This window comes from Elgaria multicarinata, chromosome 1 (assembly GCF_023053635.1).
Source record: "Elgaria multicarinata webbii isolate HBS135686 ecotype San Diego chromosome 1, rElgMul1.1.pri, whole genome shotgun sequence".
NCBI classification, from domain to species: Eukaryota; Metazoa; Chordata; class Lepidosauria; order Squamata; family Anguidae; genus Elgaria; species Elgaria multicarinata.
The window spans coordinates 213,247,888-213,269,932 of record NC_086171.1 but is presented as its reverse complement, the minus strand read 5'-3'; the positions used below and the strand labels follow the sequence as shown (position 1 = coordinate 213,269,932).

Sequence of the window (22,045 nt, the reverse complement as noted above, 5' to 3'; positions counted from 1 at the left end):
CAGCTTTCACTGTGGTAATGAAGAGGGAATTTCACCAGGTTCTCCATATATACAAATGGCACCTGCTGAAATTTCCTTCTCTATACAACTGTTAAAGATACAGAAGCCCTGTCCTCCTTTTCATAGGGTCACCCTACCAAATAGACCTGTTGCAAGTAGAAACAGATCCTGTAACTATTAAGTAATCATTACACATAGGCCCTGTTCAGACAACACTAAACCATGATGGTTAACCATTTTGAGCTAAACATTATGGCTTAGCATGTCATGTGAACCATGAATACATTATTATTATTATTATTATTATTATTATTATTATTATTATTTTCCCAACTTTTTCCCAGTACTGTGGCTCAAGGCAGTAAGTGTGTCATGTGAACTATTCCTAACCCCGGTGGCCACATAACCACGGTTTAAACACGCTCACTAAGCACTTGCTGCAAAAGGGTTAGCGACCCAACCATGGCTTAGTGTGTCATCTGAACAGGCCCACTGGCGTGCTGTTAACCCTTATGTGCTTGTCGATGCTTGTTTAAATAAAAGTTTGTTTTGGCCGGGCTACCAGGTCAACATGATACTTTGAAGAAACTCCACCACAAGAACTAGAGAGATTTAAGGACTTTAAGGCGAGGTGATGTTTGCCCTGTCATGGAAAGGGTTGCACTCTCCCTAAAGGATGGGGTCCGTAGTTTGGGGGTGCTCTTGGATCCAGAACTGTCACTTGAGGCACAGGTGAACGCAGTGGCAAAGAGCACCTTTTATCAGCTTAGGTTGATATACCAACTATGTCCTTATCTGGACAGAGATAGCCTAGCTACAGTGATCCATGCTCTGATAACCTCTCGCTTGGATTACTGCAATGCGTTATACGTGGGGCTGCCTTTAAAATGGTCCGGAAACGTCAGTTGGTACAAAACAGGGCAGCCCACCTACTAACAGGGACTGGCCGGCGAGATCACATCACGCCAGTCCTTCTACAACTTCATTGGCTGCCAGTCCAGGTCCGGGCCCGATTCAAAGTGCTGGTATTGACATTCAAAGCCCTAAACGGTTTGGGGCCAGGTTATTTGAAGGAACGCCTCCTCCCATATGTACCTGCCCAGACCTTAAGATCATATACAGGGGCTCTTCTCCGTGAGCTCCTGCCAAAGGAAGTGAGGCAGGTGGCTACTAGGAGGAGGGCTTTCTCCACTGTGGCACCCCGGTTGTGGAATGAGCTCCCCAGAGAGGTCCGCCTGTTGCCTACACTGTACTGCTTTTGTCGCCAGCTGAAGACCTTTTTATTCTCCCAGTATTTTAACACTTAATTTTAACTTAAATTTAAATTTTACTGTTTTAACTCTGTATTTTAATCTTATATCAATTTTGCTGCGTGGTTTTATCCTGGTTGTGCTTGTTATACTGTATTTTGTGATTTTGCTTTTAACCTGTTGGTTGTTTTATTGTGGTTTTAATTTTTGTGAACCGCCCAGAGAGCTTCAGCTATTGGGCGGAATAAAAATGTAATAAATAAATAAATAAATTACAGGGCACGTGGAACAGAGTGAGCTTTGGAGAGGAAAATCACAGCAAATTTAAGGGAATTCAACGGAAAAAAACGAGAAGGATTCTTATTAGAACAACGCAGCAGCAGCTAGTGACGGCAACATCACAACCAAATTTACGCCACGACTCCGCAAAACAGCCAAGGCCCACTTTGACTTGATCTTTTGCCCTCAAAAAAATTACCAGCAACAACGTCCACAGACTTGTTAGAAGGACCACAGTACAGGATGTGGCTCTTTGCTTTGGTCTTGTCGTCCAGGGTCGGCAGTTCCTTCTGAATCCTTTCCTGATTCAGCTTGTGAAACCAGTACACAATATGGGCACCAACCACAGTTTTCCCAGTCCCTGGATAAGACAAAAAGAAAAAAAGTGAGCAGCCTATCATAATCCCTGGCTGGGTGTTGCTTCCAGTGGTAGCTGGTGGCTCCGATATCTTTGGGTGGTGAATCCACTCCGGTCTTCAGCCAGAAGTATTCAGAACTCTAAAGGAGATCATAGAATCATAGAATAGCAGAGTTGGAAGGGGCCTACAATGAGCTCCTTTCGTCACCAGCTGAAGTCCGTTTTATTCTCTCAATATTTTAACACTTAATTTTAACTTAAATTTAAATTTTACTGTTCTAACTCTGTATTTTAATCTTAGATCAATTTTTGCTGCGTGGTTTTATCCTGGTTGTGCTTTTGATACTGTATTTTGTATTTGCATTTTTAAACTGTTGGTTGTTTTATAATGGTTTTAATTTTTGTGAACCGCCCAGAGAGCTTCGGCTATTGGGTGGTATAAAAATGCAATAAATAAATAAATAAATAAGGCAGGATTGAAAGTATTATATTTTATTTAAAGTTTTTAAGTAATAATAAACTTATTATTTTGTTAGCTACCAAATACCACATGTCAGCTTGGCATTATTTACCTGCATTACAGTTATTAAATACCCACACCAGATTATACCCACAGTACATTTAGAACAGATCCTGTATTAAACCTGTTTCCCTCATAGCTAGGGGAAAGGTTTTAATTAACACTCCCTCAGGTTTTCAGGGGGTGGCGCTTGGACTGAGAAGGGTTTATGCGACGGGCCTAGTGTAAGCGTTTGTTACGTCACAGGTGGGGATTGAATGTGGGATGTTGCATGCATCAAAGCATGTGCTCTGGGCAGCATCCCCTTCTGAGTTCACCCACAAAGCCATCTCCAAATCTAGACCTGGAGAAAGGTCTTCCCCAGCTCACGGTTGCTGTAGCCAGTAACCAAGAGACGCATTTTGACTGACCAAGTGACAGCAATCTCTGTTTGTCCCTGGCCTGGTTAATCCAGGGCAGGAGCTGTGGTGTTACACCCTACAAGTCAGTTCCCAAATGTATGTCTGCCATTTTTAAGTCTGTGGATTTTAGAATGTTGGCCTGAGTGGGCGGAGTTAGAATGTCTTGGGACGGGGAGGACTGATATATAAGGGAAGGACTGAGGGGATTGAGGGAGACTTTTTAGGTACTCTTAGAGTTTTTAGCTCTCCGAGCTTTAGCTCTCTGTGTTTAGAGTACTTAAGTTCTGGGAAATTTGAGGTTCAGTGTAGAGTGGTGTCTTTGGAGTGTGGTGTGCACGTAGTTGATGTATATTAATCAATACAGATAATAAAGAAAGCTCAAGAGTGATTGTGTGAGAGAAAGGAAAGCGCGTATGTGAATGAGTGGAAGGATTGGATGAAAGGTTTTAAAAAGGTTTTTAAATGTTTTATTTGAAACAAAACTTGTGAACTTTTAAAAATAAATTTTAGTTATTTTGTTTTTAACTACCACAAAAATCCCACGTGTCTGTTTGGCATTTATCATCTGAAGTTTACTCATTTAACACCCACTCTGTCAATAATTCACCTCAGCACATATAACTCACAGTGTTTTATTTTATATATTGAAATCCTTCTCCACATAGTTTGGAGGAAGGTGGGGTTTTTTGTCCCTTGTCTCAGGCGTATCAAGCTTGAACAGGGAGTAGCCGCGGCCGGGTCTGTTGTTCAGAGTCTGTGTCGTGGCAGGAGCCCTGCCCTCTTTTGTATCTGGTCACTCTAATACAGCTAGAGTATAGCTAGTATAGCTAGAGTGACCAGATACAAAAGAGGGCAGGGCTCCTGCAGCTTTAACTGCTGTGATGAAGAGGGGATTTCACCAGGTGCTGCATGCATACAAATGACACCTGCTGAAATTCCCTTTTCTCTACAACTGTTAAAGATACAGGAGCCCCGTCCTCCTTTTCATAGGGTCACCCTAAAATAAAGTCAGAGAGTAAGGTTAATAACAGCATCCTGTCTCCCATCAGCTGTACCCCTGCGTTGTCACCTTACCTGGTGGGCCTTGGATAACAGTGTACGGCCTTTTCAAAGCCTCAAGAACAGCATGATGTTGGCTCGGGTTGAGTCTGCGGGAGCTTCCTGGAAGATCAAAGCTGCTGCGTGTCAAGAGGTTGGAAGGACTCATTTCTGTATATTAATAAAAAAAGAAGAGGCATCAAATAGACATTGCAACAGGCACCTCAAGATAAACCAGTATTTAAGAACATCAGAAGTGCCCTGCTGGATCACACCAAGGGTCCATCTAGTCCAGCACTCTGTTCACACAGTGGCTAAGCAACTGTTGACCAGGGACCAACAAAGCAGGACATGGTGCAATAGCACCCTCCCACCCATGTTCCCCAACAACTGGTACACACAGGCTTACTGCCTTGGATACTGGAGGTAGCACACAACCGTCAGGGCTAGTAGGGTGCAGAATCCTGAGAAGCCAGAGGGACTACCACAGAGCATTATACTGATTAGAATTGTCATTCAACAAACACTAAAGCAATTTCTTTGTTTGGGGATTATGCACCAACATGGCATAGCAGGCATCTCAGAAGAGGCATTCCATGGCTCAGAATGATGGGAGAATGCCTCTTCTGAGATGCTTCCTGCCACTGGCACTTTTGTCAGGTGCTTAGATAACCATAAAGGGTTTTAAATTGGACGATTTCATGGACGAAACCAACCTTCACCAACCTGACTGGGAAGGACAGACGTTGCAGTCCAACATATCTGGAGTCCAGCCGGACGGCAAAGGCTGGATTAAATATTACAGTCCTAACATAAATAAACTTTCCATTTATTAGTTTGATATTGTTACGTTGCTTTTTAATGTAAACTTGTTTTATTATGGTTTTAATTTTTGTGAACCGCCCAGAGCGCTTCGGCTATTGGGCGGTATAAAAATGTAATAAATAAAATAAAATAAATAAAACTGCTTAGGGATTTTATCATATTAAGCAGTACGGAGGTATTCTAAATAAATAAATGCTAAGGATTCTTATTCAGTATCCTAAAAAAGAGCGCCTATATGGAAGTTTCTGCAAACATGCAAAATATTATTGGCGTTAACTGATTAACAGCGCAATCCTATACGTGTTTGCTCAGAAGCAAGCCTTGCTGTGCTCAATGGGGCTTACTCCCAGGTAAGTACGTATACGATACACAGTATAGAATTACAACTGAAAATGGTGAAAAGGCAGAAGGTTAAATCAATGAAAAATTATCTAACAATCCTTGGATAATATTCACAGGCAGAGCAAAAGATCCTATTATTAGAACTATTATTGTTGTTCGTTTTTTAAATTTCACACCCTGCACTTTGTTTCCACTTACCTCTTATAGGAATTTTCTTGCCAAGGACTATTCCTTTGACGAGCTCAGTCGCATACGCCAGTTCCCAAATGGCTTCCTCCTTCCGGCTGTGAGAAAAGGAAGAAAGGTGGGTAATGACAGAACTTCTGAAATACAGCTCAGCACAGAGGAAGCATAGAATAGTAGAGTTGGGGGTGTGTGTGATGCAACTTCTGGTGGCTGAGTAACATCTGGAGTCGCGAGCTCCCGGTCGCTGAATCATTTATAAGAAAATATCTCACTTCCGAGAGCAATTAAGAGTGAGCAAATTTTGACAGAGCGAAGCGAAAGCCTCTGGCACTGAAAGCGAAAGGAGCTGGAGTTTTAAGAGGGAGATAAGGGGGGAATAAATAAGTTTTGTTACCGGTCTGAAACTGGCGTTTGGCGTTTGGTGTGTGGCCGAAAGCTGATGTCTGGAGACCCTAAATCTTCCTCTAAAGCTCGGAAAGTATATAAACAACTTGAGCTGCCGCGCTGGGGTAGACATCCCTCAGATAGGAATTTGGCATGTTTTGAAAGGATCGGAGATAAGGAGCAAGATAAGAGTGACACGGAAGCGGAAGCGCACGCTCCGATGGCTACTGGGAATCAGAAAGGAGTCAAGGCAGCTCCTGCTGCTAAGAAGCCAGATATGACTCCAGAACAGATGCTAGGGAGTGTCAGAGAGCTGATAAGGGATGAGCTACAAACATTCCGTAAGGAAGAAGAAGCAGCTAGAGAAAAACTGCTGCAAAGAGTGGAAGAGAAGATGAGAGAAGCTGTTAAGGAGGTTAAGAAAGACACACAGGTTTTGCAGACAAAAGTGGCAGAAATGCAAAGAAAGACTTTGATTCAAGATCAGAAGCTGGAAGAACATGAGGTCAGATTTGAACAATGGGAGCAAAGGATTGTTTTTTTTACAGGATGGGGACTGCCGCTGGAATCTTCGCATCAGAAGGGTCCCTGAGGTTTCAGTTGAGAAACCTAAAGTTCTGAGAGGCATGATCCTGGAATGGTTGGGGACTGTGACCAAAGCGCTGGGATGGGAAGAAGCTGATCTGGAACATCTCTACAGAATGGGCCCCAGAAGGAGTATGTACCTAAGAGACATTATCATAAGATTTGCAAGCTCTTTCAAAAAAGACCAACTGATGAAAGCAATAAGGTTTGTTCTCGGGTTGCTGATGTTCAAATCAAATCCAATTCAAGTTTTCAACGATTTTTGCCTGGAAACCATTAGTTGGAGGAGTGTGAAGCCATGCACTGTGATTTTGAAGAGAGCTAGAATAAGCTACAGCTGGGGTTACCCAGTGTTTTTGAAATTTGTATATGGGGGATGCCATCACAGAATAACATCGGCTTCGCAAGGATGCGCATTGTTGCGGGAGTTGGGGCTGATCCAAGGCAACAAAGAGATGGAAAACAAGGATGTGGAATCTGAAACAGAAGAAGGAGCAGTTGGAGGTGTCGCTGTAGGGAATGCAGAGAAGTGAGAAGAGAGAAGAAGACTGACCGGGAGTGTGGGCTGGAGGTTGCCAGATACCAGGAGTTGTCATCCCACCCCCCTCAAGGGTAGAATTGCCATGCGGGAGGTTGGACACCTCCAGAGAAGAAAGGGGGGAAGGGCTTAAATGTGGGGATGGGTGGGGGTGGGTGGGAGAAGAGCGGGGAATGTATGTATATGTATGTTGTTTTTTCACTAGAGGACCATTTGAAAGAAAAGACAATAATTATATGGAGAATTGAATGAGAATTACTACGTTAAACATCAAAGGGTTAGGAACAGTGTTAAAAAGATGGAGAATAGAAGCTTTACTGAACAGAGATAAAGCGGATATTATATTTTTACAAGAAACGCATCAAGTTAAAGAAGGAGTTAATGAACTTAAATTGAGGTGGGCAACCACGTATGAAAAAGCATATGGATCATCAAAGTCTAGGGGTGTAGCGGTGATAATCTCGAAGAAATGTGGTTTTAATGTGTTACAAGTAAAGAAGGATACAAGGGGTAGATTTATAATAATTCAAGGAGAAGTGGGCCGAGAAAAGTACACATTGGTGAATATATACGCCCCGAATGAGAATCAGGTGGAGTTTTACGAACAAGTGTTTAGAGAAATGGGAGGGTCTGCAAAATGGATCAACAATAATGGCTGGAGATTTTAATACGGTTTTAGATAAAAAGAAAGATAAGTTGAAGCCTACAGCACAAGAAAAACGTAAAAATATTACAGGGTTATATAAAATTATGGAAAGAAACGAGGTGCAAGACGTGTGGAGGTGGATTAAAGGGCATGAATCAAAGTACACATACTTTTTCTCAGCTCACAATAATTATTCTAGAATAGATTACATTTTTGTATCAAAGAGTTTAGTGACGAAATTAATAAATACAGAAATAGGTATAATCAAAGTTACGGATCATGCATTAGTTAATGTAGATATCGAAATACAGGATTATAGGGATGCTAGAAGATGAAGATTAGATAACAGATTGCTTAATGGGGGGAATTGTGAAGAAAATTGAGAAAGGGATGATTGAGAAAGATTCAAAGTTGGACTAGTTCTATATGGGTGTGGCTTTGCTTAGGCCAGCCTTCCTCACCCTGGCTGGGGCATTCTGGGAGATGCAGTCCAACACATCTGGAGCGCCTCAGATTGAGGAAGGCTGGCTTAGGCCTTTCAAAAATTTGCCTGAGGGATCATTCCAGGAATCATTCCCATTCCTTGTCTGGGTTTGGAACCCCTGTATGGATTGCCCTTCCTTTGTGTTCAGAACCCTAGAGATGACAATGCAGAAACCATATTAATGATGATCTCTGCCATGGTTGTAGCGATTCGCTTTTGACCGTTCTGGAATTTCTTAAGAGGCTACAGCCACTGATGACCAGCTATATGAATTCTGAAGCGTGTAACCATTAAGCTTTTACTGTGTTCTCTGCAATAAAGAAGTCTCACTGATTTGGGTATCCCGGGTCAGTTTGACAGAGAATATGTGATTGCCTGAGGACCAGGAAACCCTGACAGGTGGTCTGAGGAGATTGAGCCTGTTCAGACAACATGCTAAGCCAATGTCAGGCCACTAACCCTTTTGCAGCAAGTGGTTAGTGAGCACGTTTAAACCATGGTTATGTAGCCACCTTCATTAGGAACGGTTCACATGACATGCTACGTCATGGTTCACATAGCATGCTAAGCCATAGTGGGCCCATTCAGAAGACACCTTAAACCATGGCTTTAACCACGGTGATTAAGCCAGAAAGCCAAGCCGTGTTCAGAAGACACCTTAAACCACGGCTTTAACCACGTGAATAAGGCTTTTTGCTTTAGTCACCATGGTTAAAGCCGTGGTTTAAGGTGTCTTCTGAACACAGCCAGGCTTTCTGGCTTAACCACCGTGGTTAAAGACATGGTTTAAAGTGTCTTCTGAATGGGGCCAGTGTTTAGCTCAAAACGCTTAATCATCATGGTTTAGCGTGTTGTCTGAACAGGGCCATTTTGCTCTTGTTGGCTAAAGGCTGCCTTTCCCTCAACATCACAGAAGCTGGATCTGAACTAATATTCTATTTTTGCGTCTGTCAGCACATAAAGGGTGACAGGAGAGCAGTCGATGGTTTGCAATGGCAAAGAAAGGTGGATACAGACCCTATCAAACGGGAAGTAGCTCTTGATATTGTGCTAGTCACACTTGCAGGCATTGTATGACTAAACACAGTGGAAACCATCTTGTATTTAAGAGGGAAATGGAAGAGCTCTAAAGGAAGGATGGGTTAGTATCTACATTGTGATGTGGAGAGTATTTGCCTTATACGAGTACCTTCAGTCAAATTGCTGAACCATTTGCTCTCTCTGTGTGTGTGTGTGTCACACTTCCCCAATGCGGGCCCCTCCAGATGTATTGGACTACAGTTCCCATCATCCCCAGCCAAACTGGGGGAGGCTGCTGTCGAGGAAATCAAGCTGGGTGGTTCTTTTACTATGCCCATAGGTATAGGAAAATGGCTCTATAAATCATTAGCTATATAAACCATAAAGTTCATGGCTTCCTGCTTCTTTAAAACATATTTTTAATGCTGAAATTGCTTTCACGATTAAGCTGATGCTGAAACCATGTCACAAGACAGGCGGTGTCCACACCAGAAGTTGTAGGGTGGAGTAAGATGTTTGCAAGGCAAGATAACCGATGAAAGAAACAGATGGAGATGTGTTTCCTGTAACTGTTGCAATACCCATATATGTATGGTATTCTAGTCAGAAAAGTACTTAAACTCTGTACATGCCTAAATGCTTTGCTTCTCATTGGTTAGTGTATTGCAGAGCTGTATTATGATTGGTGGGAAGGTTCTGTCATTGTAACTGAGGGGAACTGACCCTATAAATATGTTAGCCTTTCCTGAAATTATTGGGCAGTTCCTCAGGTCTTCTGAGACTGCCACCCTGCAGCGCTGCTTGTGATAAACCTTCTAAAGAGAGAGAAATTGTGTTTTGAGAGTCTGTGATCACCACTCAGCGAACCACGGGGACCCACTCTTTCAGGTTCCACCACACTGCTCTACGTAATTTGCAATGAGAAGATTACTCTAGAAATGGGTAGAGGTGAGAGTAGAACTGTCAATTGGGTTTGCAAGCAATGCAGACTTACATATCAGGCACCAACTTTGGAATCAGCTCCACCGTGAACAGGGAAGACTCCTGGGTGACCTCAACAGGCATGCTTTCCATGGACGTAAAATGGACGTAGAAATTCACCATCATTTCGACACGCTGATCAGAATCCTCATGCTTGTTAACCTCTTCGGTGCAGCCATGGGCCACCCAAGTATAGGTAACTGGATCAACTATGAACTGGCCGACCTCGGCATTTTCCTTGGTCAAACTGAGCTGTTGGAGGCTGTGGCTGAGGGCATCAGCATTGTTCTGGACTCGGTCAACTGTCAGGCCCGACAGACGGATGCACAGGTAGCAATAGCTGAAATCAACTTCGATGGCACACTCCTTCAGGAACTCCTTGGAGAAGGAGAGTGTTCCCTGGAGCTGCCCTTTCTTTGACCGTTGCTTCTTCCAGGCGATCTTGACGGCGTGCAGGACGATGGAGTCGTTTTCCGCCACGGCACCCGAAGCCGCTTCCATGTCAGAGAGGGGCAGCCACACTTTGCGGTAGTCAGAGGCGTCCTTATACCCCTTCTTGGCCGCCTGGGTGGCGTATTTGGAGAAGCAGTCAATGGGCCTCTCCGAGTGCTCTAAACACACATCAACGCCCGGCCCTATGGTCCACAGTTGCACGAACGGCGCCAGGAAGCCCCGCTGGACATCTGTTGTGAGCTGGAGGTACAAGACGTCCCCAGCTCTGAGCTCCATTGACAGTTCGACAAAGTGAGAGCACTTGCTCCTCTCCATTCTCCCCATACTTCTCAGGTCCTTGTGGTGACCCTTCTCAAGGAGAGAGATCACCTCCTCATAACCTCTGTTTCGGATGGCTTGAAGGACATCAACCCAAGCTTGTACATCGAAGAAAGTGATCCTCTTGTCCCGGAGCACTGCCGATTTGGAGGTGCACTCCTTTAAGCTCACCATGGAGTAGACTCTCCTCTTCCACATCAACTTAATGCTGCCCTGCTCCTGATCGAAAGACGGCTGTGCCACCAGTTGGAGGGCTCTGTAGTTGATGAGATGAGCATCTGGAAGCGTTTCCTTGTTCAGAGGAAACAAGACTCTGAAGTGCTTGGCCATCTCTTCAACGTTCATCACAAAGGCAACCTTCTGCTGGGCCTGACGCTTCAACTGAGCCGCCATCTCCAAGCAGCGGGCCTTCTTCTCGTAGGCGGTGGCCATACCGTTCTTCTGGTTGAAATCGTGGCAAAGGACCTCAATATCTGCTGGGTTATACTGTACCGGCTCCTTCAAGATCACAGATAGGATGTGCCGCTGGAGCACAATGTCCATGTAGCGCCGGATGGGGGAGGTAGCCCAGGTGTAAGAGTCTGCATGCAAGGAGTAATGGCCCACTTTGGACAGATCACAGGAATTGGAGCAGAGGAAAAAAGAGCGGCTCAAAAGCTTCCGGAACTCCAGGTTCACATGGGCCAGCCGGGGGTGGATGTCATCCGTTGTAATCAGGTCGAGCAGCTTGGGAATGTCACCGACATCGGCAGCTGACTTGAGATGTTCCCACATTGCAGTCAGGACAACAAAATTATTAGTGGTTTCCATGTGGCCTCCAGTGGTTGGAGACCCCAGATGATGGGAGAGGTGGGTGGATAGCGGGATTATATCTCTGAATTTGTCCCTCATTTGAGACATTTGCTGTGGGTTAGGCTCCTTCTGGCAACGCAGAGGGGTTATATTTCTGGTGGGATCCTTGTTGGAGAGGAACTCTGCCACGGAACTGTTGAACATGATCATGAACTCCTCGACCATCTGGTGGGAACATCTCTGGCCCAGAGGTCTTTCTTCATCCAACTGGTCATAAAAACAATCTTCATGGAGCCTGGACAGACGGTGGACTCGGGAGAAATGGTACGCAACTGCAATACAGTCCTCCAGGGTGTCGAAGTTAAGCGATGGAGTCTCTGGGTTATAGTAGTTCTTAATTATGCCCTCTGCCTCTATGTAGCTGAGCTGCCGGCCTGAGCAGATTGTGGACCGAGTAAAGGAAACAGGTGCCATCTGGTCAGTTGCTTTATCCACGGAGACGAAGAGAGAGATCACCTGACGCTCTTTCCCTGGAAGGAGACTGCAGAGGTCTTGGCTGAGCTGAGGTGGGATCATGCACACCGGCTCCTTCCTGGGAGCGTAGTAAGTGGCTCCCCGTTTCTTTGCTTCCGAATCTATAGCACCGTCTTTGGGGATCGCAGATGCTATGTCCGCAATGTGGATCCCAATCTCGTATTCATTGCCCAGGTCTCTGACACTGATGGCGTCGTCCAGATCTCTCGCACCTGGGGGGTCCACCGTGAAGGTCAGGTAGGCGCGGCAGTCTTTCCGATTACCCGCCGCGGAAGGACATTTGCTGGAGGTGAATTTCGCCACCTCGCGGTTCACCGAGGCTGGGTATTTATTCGTGAGGCAGTACTCTACATCAAGAATGGGCAATCCTTCCTCTAGAGTGGAAGCCACGGGAAGGACATCTGTGACAATCCCCAGGGGGAAGTAATAGACTTCCTGCCACTTCATGACTTGGACCACAAAGAGAAATCTCTTCTTGCTTTCTTCAGTTATCTTCATGCGCCTCTTCAGGCGGATTTGCCCTCCTTGGTCTACCTTGCGGATGGGAATAACATTGGGTTCATTTTTTAGACCCGGGACAAAGATTTTGGTGACTGTACGGTCAATGGGGACCATGACTCGGAGATCATACTCATCCAGTGAACAGACAAAGATACGCTCCCTCTCGGCCTTCTTCAGCACACCCACCACTCTCCCATGTGGTCTTCCCTCAGTCGTGGCCCTCGCTGGGTTGGGCTGCAGGATCTCCACCAAGACCTGGTCCCCGGTGAAGGACATCCCGCAATGAAGCCGGCCTTTGATCTGGATGCTCACAGGAGGGACGTCGTCCAGCGTGAAGGCAGAACCGTGATCAAACCCCTCCTTGATGAGCTCACAACGCTTGTATATGTTGCGCTGCATATGCAGGTACGCCCCCATGGTTTGCGGGGAGTAGTTGACATACGGCTCCCTGCGGCTCTGAGGGGTGGACACCACGGGCTCCACATTCAACAGCCCTTCCTCGGAGACCATCACCGCCATGTCTTTGCTCTCGTCCAAGAGTTCCTGCAAGATAGGGTCGTCGACATTCAAGCTTTCTACATCGGAGAACCAGGAATCTGTGTCGCTCCCCTCTTCCTTGAGCTCGGGGCTCCCCCTGCTCCAGCTGGCCCGGTCGCACACCGCCTGCCGGATCTCCTCCAGCGTCAGGGTTTCAGGAGCCACAGCCCTCTTGTCGATGCACTCCTTGACGAAGCCTTTCCAGACCTTGCTGCACTGCCCATAGGAACACAACGCCACCGCATCCCCCACGGCAATGACCTGGGACTGGGCCCTCGTCATGATGGTGTTCAGCACCCGCGCATCGTTAAAGAAGTCCAAGTTGGACGAGGTGATACGGCTGAGGCTCTCCCTGGTGTGGATGGTGCTGACGATGATAACACGGAATTCCTTCCCTGTTTGAAAGTGAAATGGAGGAAGGAAGGAAGGAAGGAAGGAAGGAAGGAAGGAAGGAAGGAAGGAAAGAAGGAAGGAAGGAAGGAAGGAAGGAAGGAAGGAAGGAAGGAAAGGTTACTACTAGTAAACAGAGACCAGCGTCTACCCCCACGAAGCAAGAAGGTACTGACGGAGCTGGGTCCTTAGGACTTAGCCATAATTGCCACTCCTTTTCTGCCAAAGAGCTGCTGCCCTTCAGAGTAGAAAACACTGGGCCAGTGTTATCACCAGTTCTAATGAGGGTATTACCTGATATGGGTGAGTGAGTGTTCTTAGGCTACTGTGGAAATGAGTATCTGGTGTCCTAAACTATAAAGAGGATTAGAACTAATGGTGATAATTTTGTATTGAATCTCTTATCTCTATAGCGTTGAGTCCAAAGAAGCTGAAACAGCGAAAACGGGAAGTTGAATTGCAAATTCCTGTCATTCAATGCATTGACAACGCTGAAAAGAATAGAAAATGAGAAGAAACCCCATTTGTGTATATATATTATTCTGATGGTATTGTCTCAGGTGCTAAGTGTTATAAAAGTCTGTAATATTGTTGGACTGTATTAAAATTGTACTCTTTCATGTATGGTACATATTATTGGTTATTATCGTACCCAACATCGTGATTGTTAACCACCTTGAGACACATCAGTTTGTTTTACATATCTTTACAAATTGTAAATAAATGGGTTATTTGATAATTATCACTTTTTATTGGTGTTTGGAGTAGTTGTGTGCCTCCTGGCACCTTATACAGTACTGCTTCATAACGACTGCCTTCTATTAGTTGTGTAGCTCTCCCTAACCTGGCGCCCTCCAGACATGTTGGAGGATAACTCCTATCATCTCCAGCCAGCATGGCCATGCTGGCTAGACGATGATGAGTTGTCACCCAACACACCTGGAGGGCCCCAGGTTGGGGGTGATGGAGGAGTGAGCTTTTTACCAGCTCTTCTCCAATGATTTCTAAAAACTGTACAGTATCAGATTATTACAATGTCTATGCACCAAGGACAAGCAAGTCCTAGGTTGCAAACTGAGACTACAACTCTCAAATGCAAGAGGAAGATGCATTTCTGCCTCTAGGGGGCAGCACTGCCATGGAAGCAGAGACTGAAACTGATAGTGATGGCTACAGCTCAGGAAATGAGTATGGTTAAATTTCATGCATATCCATTTAACGTTGGTTTCCCCCTTCTTCTTAGTTCTTTTTATGGGAATGGGTGTTTTATGTCTTGACACTGGAGGACTGGCAGAAACATAAATGATTTTCTTTGTTACTAATGTTGGTGGTTTCTTCTGATGTTGTTGTTTTACATTTATTTTTTTGCCTGCTCATGAACTGGCAAAAACCAAAGAGGTTCCTAACAGTTCAGGAGCTTGTAGCTCCATTTGTTACCAAAAAACCGTAAAAAAAGTAATAGTAAATTACATTTGTAATAATTGTTTGAATACACTGTACTTTTAATATACCAAATGTAATAATTTTATGCCAAACCAACTTGGACATAATTACATTTTATGTTCCTAAAGTAACAAAGTGACTTTCAATACGTAAAAAGTGCTAATATTGCATTATTTCCATTTTTCCGAAAATTTTCGTTTTTTCTGGGGGGGAAACGGGGGAGGGGGGGAAACAGTTTTTTCCATGGCTTCAAAATTTCCGGAAATTTTACATCTCTACACGTGGACACTAAAATGGGTTCCCTTCGTCGGCTGCAAGTGCGTCAGAGACACGGGCGGAGACCTACCCGGTAGGTTCTCATAGCTCTCCACAGTCACCTCTCCCAGGCCCTTCTTCCGCAGCTGCTGCCTTATCACCTTCACCTGGTGAGAGCAAAAGAATCATAGAATCATAGAATAGCAGAGTTGGAAGGGGCCTACAAGGCCATTGAGTCCAACCCCCTGCTCAATGCAGGAATCCACCCTAAAGCATCCCTGACAGATGGTTGTCCAGCTGCCTCTTGAAGGCCTCTAGTGTGGGAGCCCTGTTCTTTGTCAAGGCTCCTGAGCATTTTAAGAGCTGCATCAACAGGTGGACTGTTGACTGGCCTGGTGCCTGCCAGAGGTTTTGGACTTCAGCTCCCATCAGCCCCACCCAGAATGGCTAATGGTCGGTTGTAGTCCAAAACGAATGGAGAAGGGGCGGAGAAGGCTACTGTAGACCTCTCTAGAATGGAGCTCTGCTGATGGGAAAAGAAAGCTTAGCAGAATTCCTGCCTGTAATTTCTGAACTTTCTGAATTCCTGCCTGCTATAGAACACATGAGAACCGTGAAGGACAGGGAGGAATCAGCAGAATAACCCTTTAGCTCAGTTTCCCCTAGCTTTCCCCTTCAGATGTGGACTACCATTCCCATCATCCCCAGGCAGCACTAACTGGCCTGCCTGACAGGGTCTCTGATGCAGAACCTTAAATTTGGGCCACGGTAATTATATGGGAGAAGATAGCCAATGTGTGAGCCAATGTGGTGTAGTGGTTAGAGTGTTGGAGTTAGGAGGTCCAGGTTCTAGTCCCCACTCGACCATGGAAGCCCACTGGATAACTTTGGGCCACTCACAGACTCTCAGCCAAACCCACCTCACAGGGCTGTTGTTGTGAGGATGAAATGGAGAGTAGGATGACCACACGAACTCCCTTTGGTTTCTTTTGCAAGAGTAAAGGTGGGATATAAATGCATTAATTAATAAACGAAATACCACTGGCCTACATGGACCCCTTGCGATTACCTGCACGCCGTAGGAGACCACGCAGATCCTCTTGAGGTCTCGCTGCCCCCATTCATCTGGCCACCTCTGGTCCATCTCTTGCACCTTCTCGATGACTTGCATGATCTCGGAGCTGTTGCGCCAGGAAGGCGTGGACATGTCCCGCTCAGCAGAGCCGGCCACATGGCAGAACATGAGTGGGTAGAACTCTGGATGAGGGGGGACGTTGCCCTTGACATGGATGGCGTCTCCCTTCCCCACATAGAAGTGCCGGGAGACAAAATCAATTATGCTGGCGGTGGAGCGGTAGTTCTCGTTGAAGATGACCCTGCTCTTCGCAGCCAGGTCGTGCTTCTCCTTCTTGTAGTATTGGAAGAGGCGGTTCAGAAGCGTGTGGTCCGCCAACTGCTCGCCCTCCTGCAGGCAGAAGAGCTTGGGGGTGACCTGCATGTGGTCGCCCGCCAGGACGAGGCGGGTCCGGAGAGTCGCGAGGGAGAGGGGGACCAAAGCTTCACACTCCAACATCTGGGCCGCCTCGTCGATCAAGATGTGGCTGAAATAGCCGGGGCTGAGCCCCAGCTCCACGGAGAGCATGGAGGTGGTGATGATGATGCGGTGCTGGTCCAGCTCTTTCTTCGTAGGGAGGCGGAAGGAATCCCGGTTCGGGGAGAGGCAGCAATAGGGCAGGGTGATGGGGTCTGTTGTTCTGATATCTCGGTCAGTGAATTTGACCCTTAAGGGGACTGCTTCAGGGTGCCCAGATGTGACATAAGCATGGAAATACTCACGAATGTAGATATCAGCCGCGCTGCAAGAGAATCATAGAATCATAGAATAGCAGAGTTGGCAGGGGCCTACAAGGCCATCGAGTCCAACCCCTGCTCAATGCAGGAATCCACCCTAAAGCATCCCTGACAGATGCTTGTCCAGCTGCCTCTTGAAGGCCTCTAGTGTGGGAGAGCCCACCACCTCCCTAGGTAACTGATTCCATTGTCGTACTGCTCTAACAGTCAGGAAGTTTTTCCTGATGTCCAGCTGGAATCTGGCTTTCCTTAACTTGAGCCCGTTATTCCGTGTCCTGCACTCTGGGAGGATCGAGAAGAGATCCTGGCCCTCCTCTGTGTGACAAGCTTTTAAGTATTTGAAGAGTGCTATCATGTCTTTCTCCCACCCCCAGTCTTCTCTTCTCCAGGCTAAACATGCCCAGTTCTTTCAGTCTCTCTTCATAGGGCTTTGTTTCCAGACCCCTGATCATCCTGATTGCCCTCCTCTGAACTCGCTCCAACTTCTCTGCGTCCTTCTTGAATTGTGGAGCCCAGATTGTGGAGCCCAGATTTTAATACAACTGTTAAAGGCACAGGAGCCCTATCCTCCTTTTCATAGGGTCACCCGGTGACCCTATGAAAAGGAGGACAGGGCTCCTACATCTTTAATAGTTGCATAGAAAAGGGAATTTCAGCAGGTGTCTTTTGTATATATGGAGAACCTGGTGAAATTCCCTCTTCATCACAACACTTAAAGTGCAGGAGCTATACTAGAGTGACCAGATTTAAAAGAGGGCAGGGCACCTGCAACTTTAACTGTGGTGATGAAGACGAAATTTCACCAGGTTCTCCATGTATACAAATGACACCTGCTGAAATTTCCTTTTCAATACAACTGTTAAAGATACAGGGGCCCTATCCCCCTTTTCATAGGGTCACCCTACCCTCGATAGGATTAAATCTGCATGCCCCCAAATGTTGTCTGGGAGTAATTCCCACTGAACTCAGCAGGGCCTACTTCTGAGCAGACCAGAGGTGGGCAACAATTCCCATCAGTCCTAGACCATGTAGCCAATTGTCAGGGATTGTGGGTGTTGTAGGGCAAGTCATTTGGAGGGCTGGAATCCCTAGAGTAGACATACATAAGACTGGCCAAGCAACCTATGAGCACTCCATCAATGTATGTGCATGTATGTTGATGCAGTGGAGGCTGGTGGCTCCAGTGTCAGTGGGGCAGTGAATCTGCTATGGGTTACAAACAGAAGCAGTCAGAACCCTAAAGGAGCTCTCCAAGGTGTGAAACAAAGCTCTGTCTGGTTCTGTTCCATCACCCCACTGATCATAGAATCATAGAATAGCAGAGTTGGAAGGGGCCTACAAGGCCATCGAGTCCAACCCCCTGCTCAATGCAGGAATCCACCCTAAAGCATCCCTGACAGAGGGTTGTCCAGCTGCCTCTTGAAGGCCTCTAGTGTGGGAGAGCCCACAACCTCCCTAGGTAACGGATTCCATTGTCGTACTGCTCTAACAGTCAGGAAGTTTTTCCTGATGTCCAGCTGGAATCTGGCTTCCTGTAACTTGAGCCCGTTATTCTGTGTCCTGCACTCTGGGAGGATCGAGAAGAGATCCTGGCCCTCCTCTGCGTGACAACCTTTTAAGTATTTGAAGAGTGCTCCAGGCTAAACATGCCCAGTTCTTTCAGTCTCTCTTCATAGGGCTTTGTTTCCAGATTGGAGCCACCAGCTTCCACTGTGTAATCCTATGTTCCTATGCCTGAGAAGCGCCCGAAATCTCATAAAATGGCTGAAAACCAGGATTCCGCCCAGATCCCAACTTACCTGTTGGTGTGGGTGCAGATCAGCACCCGCGTCTGTGGCTGCTTGATGATCTCCAAGGTGGCCATGGCCAAGGTGAATGTCTTCCCAGTGCCAAAAGGCCCGTAGATCAGGAGAGGGGGCACTTGCTGGACCCAGGCCGCCCCGGTGATGAAGGAGACAGCTTGGTTCTGCTTCGCGTTCCCCTGCAGAGGTGGCAGCGCAGGCCCTAGGGGCTGCGGGACAGAGCAGGCGGCCAGATCAGGAAGGACCAGTTGCTCGTCGCATAGCTGGTCCACGGCCTCGTGCCACTGTCGGAACAGGAGCCGGTCGATCTGGAACTGGACCTCCACCTTGACGGACGTGTCCGCCTTGAGGCCCAGCTCCGAGCAGCAGCGCTGGGGCAGGAGAAGCCAGATGCTCCGCTCGGTGAAGGCCTTGCTGTCGACGGAGACCTCGAAGACGCGGTTGTTGGCCGGCGGATCCAGGGCCAGGAGGGCGGTCTTGACGGAGCGGTGCAGCAGGTGGCCTTCCTTGGAGTCCGGGGTCAGAGCGTCGGGGGTGCGGAGTTCGGCATACAGCAACCCCGGGGGAGCAAACCTCATTCCCGTGAAAAGGGTCTCCGTCATCTGCTGAAGGGATGCCACGACTTGCAAGTTGAGCCTGTGTCAGAGCAGGAGGAACAAGCCAGGAGCGCAGGGCAAGATTGGAGGAACAGGGGTGCAGAGGGAGGCCAGGAAGCAACGGAGACAGAAGAACGTCTATTTGTTTTGGTCAAAGATCAGAGACTTTCACCCACCTCTCTTGCAACATAGTAACACCGTATGCCAGGGGCTACGCATCCTGGTGTCCTCCAGATGGCCTTGGACTACAACTTCCATCAGCCCAAGGCACCACGGCCACTGATCAGGGATTATGGGAGATGGACTCCAAAACATCTGGAGGGCACCAGATTGCCCACTCCTTTCTCTAGGCCAGCGATTTAAAGCCCTACATTTTGGGGACATGGATGACGAAAGGACCATCTCCAATGGCATGAAAATAACTGCACTCCAGGATCACCAGAGGCGGCCCTCCAGAATGGGACACACACCACTCTGTGTGTCCCACCACGATCTGAGGTGTTGGGAGCGTGGGACAGGGCCTTCTCTTTGGTGGCACCCAAGCTCTGGAAGTCCTCTCCCCCTGAAACCCCACTAACTTCCTCTATTTTTGCAAGGTATTTATTTATTTATTTATTTATTTATTTATTTATTTTATTACATTTTTATACCGCCCAATAGCCGAAGCCCTCTGGGCAGTTCACAAAAATTAAAACCATAATAAAACAACCAACAGGTTAAAAGCACAATTACAAAATACAGTATAAATAGCACAACCAGGATAAAACCACGCAGCAAAATTGATATAAGATTAAAATGCAGAGTTAGAACAGTAAAATTTAAATTTAAGTTAAAATTAAGTGTTAAAATACTGAGAGAATCAAAAGGTCTTCAGCTGGCGACGAAAGGAGTACAGTGTAGGCGCCAGGCAGACCTCTCTGGAGAGCTCATTCCACAGCCGGGGTGCCACAGCAGAGAAGGCCCTCCTCCTAGTAGCCACCTGCCTCACTTCCTTTGGCAGGAGCTCACGGAGAAGGGCCCCTGTAGATGATCTTAAGGTCCAGGCAGGGACATATGGGAGGAGGCGTTCCTTCAAATAACCTGGCCCCAGACCGTTTAGGGCTTTGAATGTCAATACCAGCACTTTGAATCGGGCCCGGACCTGGACTGGCAGCCAATGAAGTTGTAGAAGGACTGGCGTGATATGATCTCGACGGCCAGTCCCTGTTAGTAAACGGGCTGCCCTGTTTTGTACCAGCTGACGTTTCCGGACCATTTTCAAAGGCAGCCCCACGTATAATGCATCGCAGTAATCCAAACGAGAGTTTATCAAGGCATGGATCACTGCAGCTAGGCTATCTCTGTCCAGATAAGGGCGCAGTTGGTATATCAACCTAAGCTGATAAAAGGTGCTCCTTGCCACTGAGTTCACCTATGCCTCAAGTGACAGTTCTGGATCCAAGAGCACCCCCAAACTACGGACCCCATCCTTCAGTGCAACCCCGTCCAGGACAGGGCAAACATCACCTCGCCGGACAGATGAGCCACCCGCTAACAGTACCTCCGTCTTGTCTGGATTGAGTCTCAGTTTGTTAGCCCTCATCCAGTCCATTACCGTGCCCAGGCACTGGTTCAGAACAGCCTGTTCTAAACAGGGTAAGATTGTTTAGAGATGCATTTTATCCAGCTGCTCCTTGATTTGAATGGGCCTGTCGCGGATTTGTTGCCGTTTGTGATTCGATGGATTTGCTTTTATTTCATGTATACTTGAGGTCCTTTTTGGCGGGGGGGGGGGGGGAGTGCAGGGGGAGAGAAGCAGGGTGTACAACTTTAAAATTGTACACATCACGACAAGACCACATCACGCCAGTCCTTTTCCAGCTTCACTGGCTGCCAGTCCAGGTCCAGGCCCGATTCAAAGTGCTGGTATTAACATTTAAAGCCCTAAACGGCTTGGGGCCAGGTTATCTGAAGGAACGCCTCCTCCCGTAGGTACCTGCCCGGACCCTAAGGTCATTCTCAGGGGTCCTTCTCTGTGAGCCCCTGCCAAAGTAAGTGAGACAGGTGGCTACTAGGAGCAGGGCCTTCTCTGCTGTGGCACCCCGGCTGTGGAATGAGCTCCCTAAGGAGGTTCGCTTAGCACCTACGTTATATTCAGAATCCAATATAAACTTCTCCTGTCGACCTTCAAAGCTTTTCACGGTCTAGCTCCTTCCTATCTCTCCTCTCTCATCTCACACTATTGCCCCGCTCGTCCTCTTCGCTCCTCTGATGCCATGTTTCTCGCCTGCCCAAGGGCCTCTACTTCCCTTGCTTGGCTTCGTCCATTTTCTTCTGCTGCCCCTTACGCCTGGAACGCTCTTCCAGAACATCTGAGATCCACAAGTTCAATCGCAGCTTTTAAAGCTCAGCTAAAAACTTTTCTTTTTCCTAAAGCTTTTAAAACTTGATGTTGTTTGGACTTTACACTGTTAGTTTTACCCTACCCTGTGCCTGTTTACATTCTCTTCCCCTCCTTATTGCTTTACTATGATTTATTAGATTGTAAGCCTATGCGGCAGGGTCTTGCGATTTACTGTTTTACTCTGTACAGCACCATGTACATTGATGGTGCTATATAAATAAATAAATAAATAAATAAATAAATAAATAAATAAATAAAATTAATAATAATAATATGCTTTTAGACGCCAGGTGAAGACCTTTTTATTCTCCCAGCGTTTTAACAGTCTATAAATACATTTTAACTTGGTGTTT

The 22,045-nt window shown here is 46.8% G+C and overlaps 1 protein-coding gene across 1 annotated transcript in view; it reads right to left on the bottom strand.

Annotated features, from left to right (window-relative positions):
- The window catches only part of HELZ2 (helicase with zinc finger 2), a 90,421-nt gene that overhangs the window by 29,183 nt on the left and 39,193 nt on the right, over positions 1 to 22,045 (bottom strand). The window contains exons 7-13 of the mRNA XM_063147290.1: positions 18,711 to 19,349; positions 16,130 to 16,916; positions 15,152 to 15,227; positions 9,851 to 13,367; positions 5,212 to 5,297; positions 3,883 to 4,017; positions 1,729 to 1,890 (exon numbers count right to left, since the gene is read on the bottom strand). Coding sequence (XP_063003360.1) covers positions 1,729 to 1,890; positions 3,883 to 4,017; positions 5,212 to 5,297; positions 9,851 to 13,367; positions 15,152 to 15,227; positions 16,130 to 16,916; positions 18,711 to 19,349 — 5,402 coding nt within the window. The remainder of the gene's footprint in view (positions 1 to 1,728; positions 1,891 to 3,882; positions 4,018 to 5,211; positions 5,298 to 9,850; positions 13,368 to 15,151; positions 15,228 to 16,129; positions 16,917 to 18,710; positions 19,350 to 22,045) is intronic.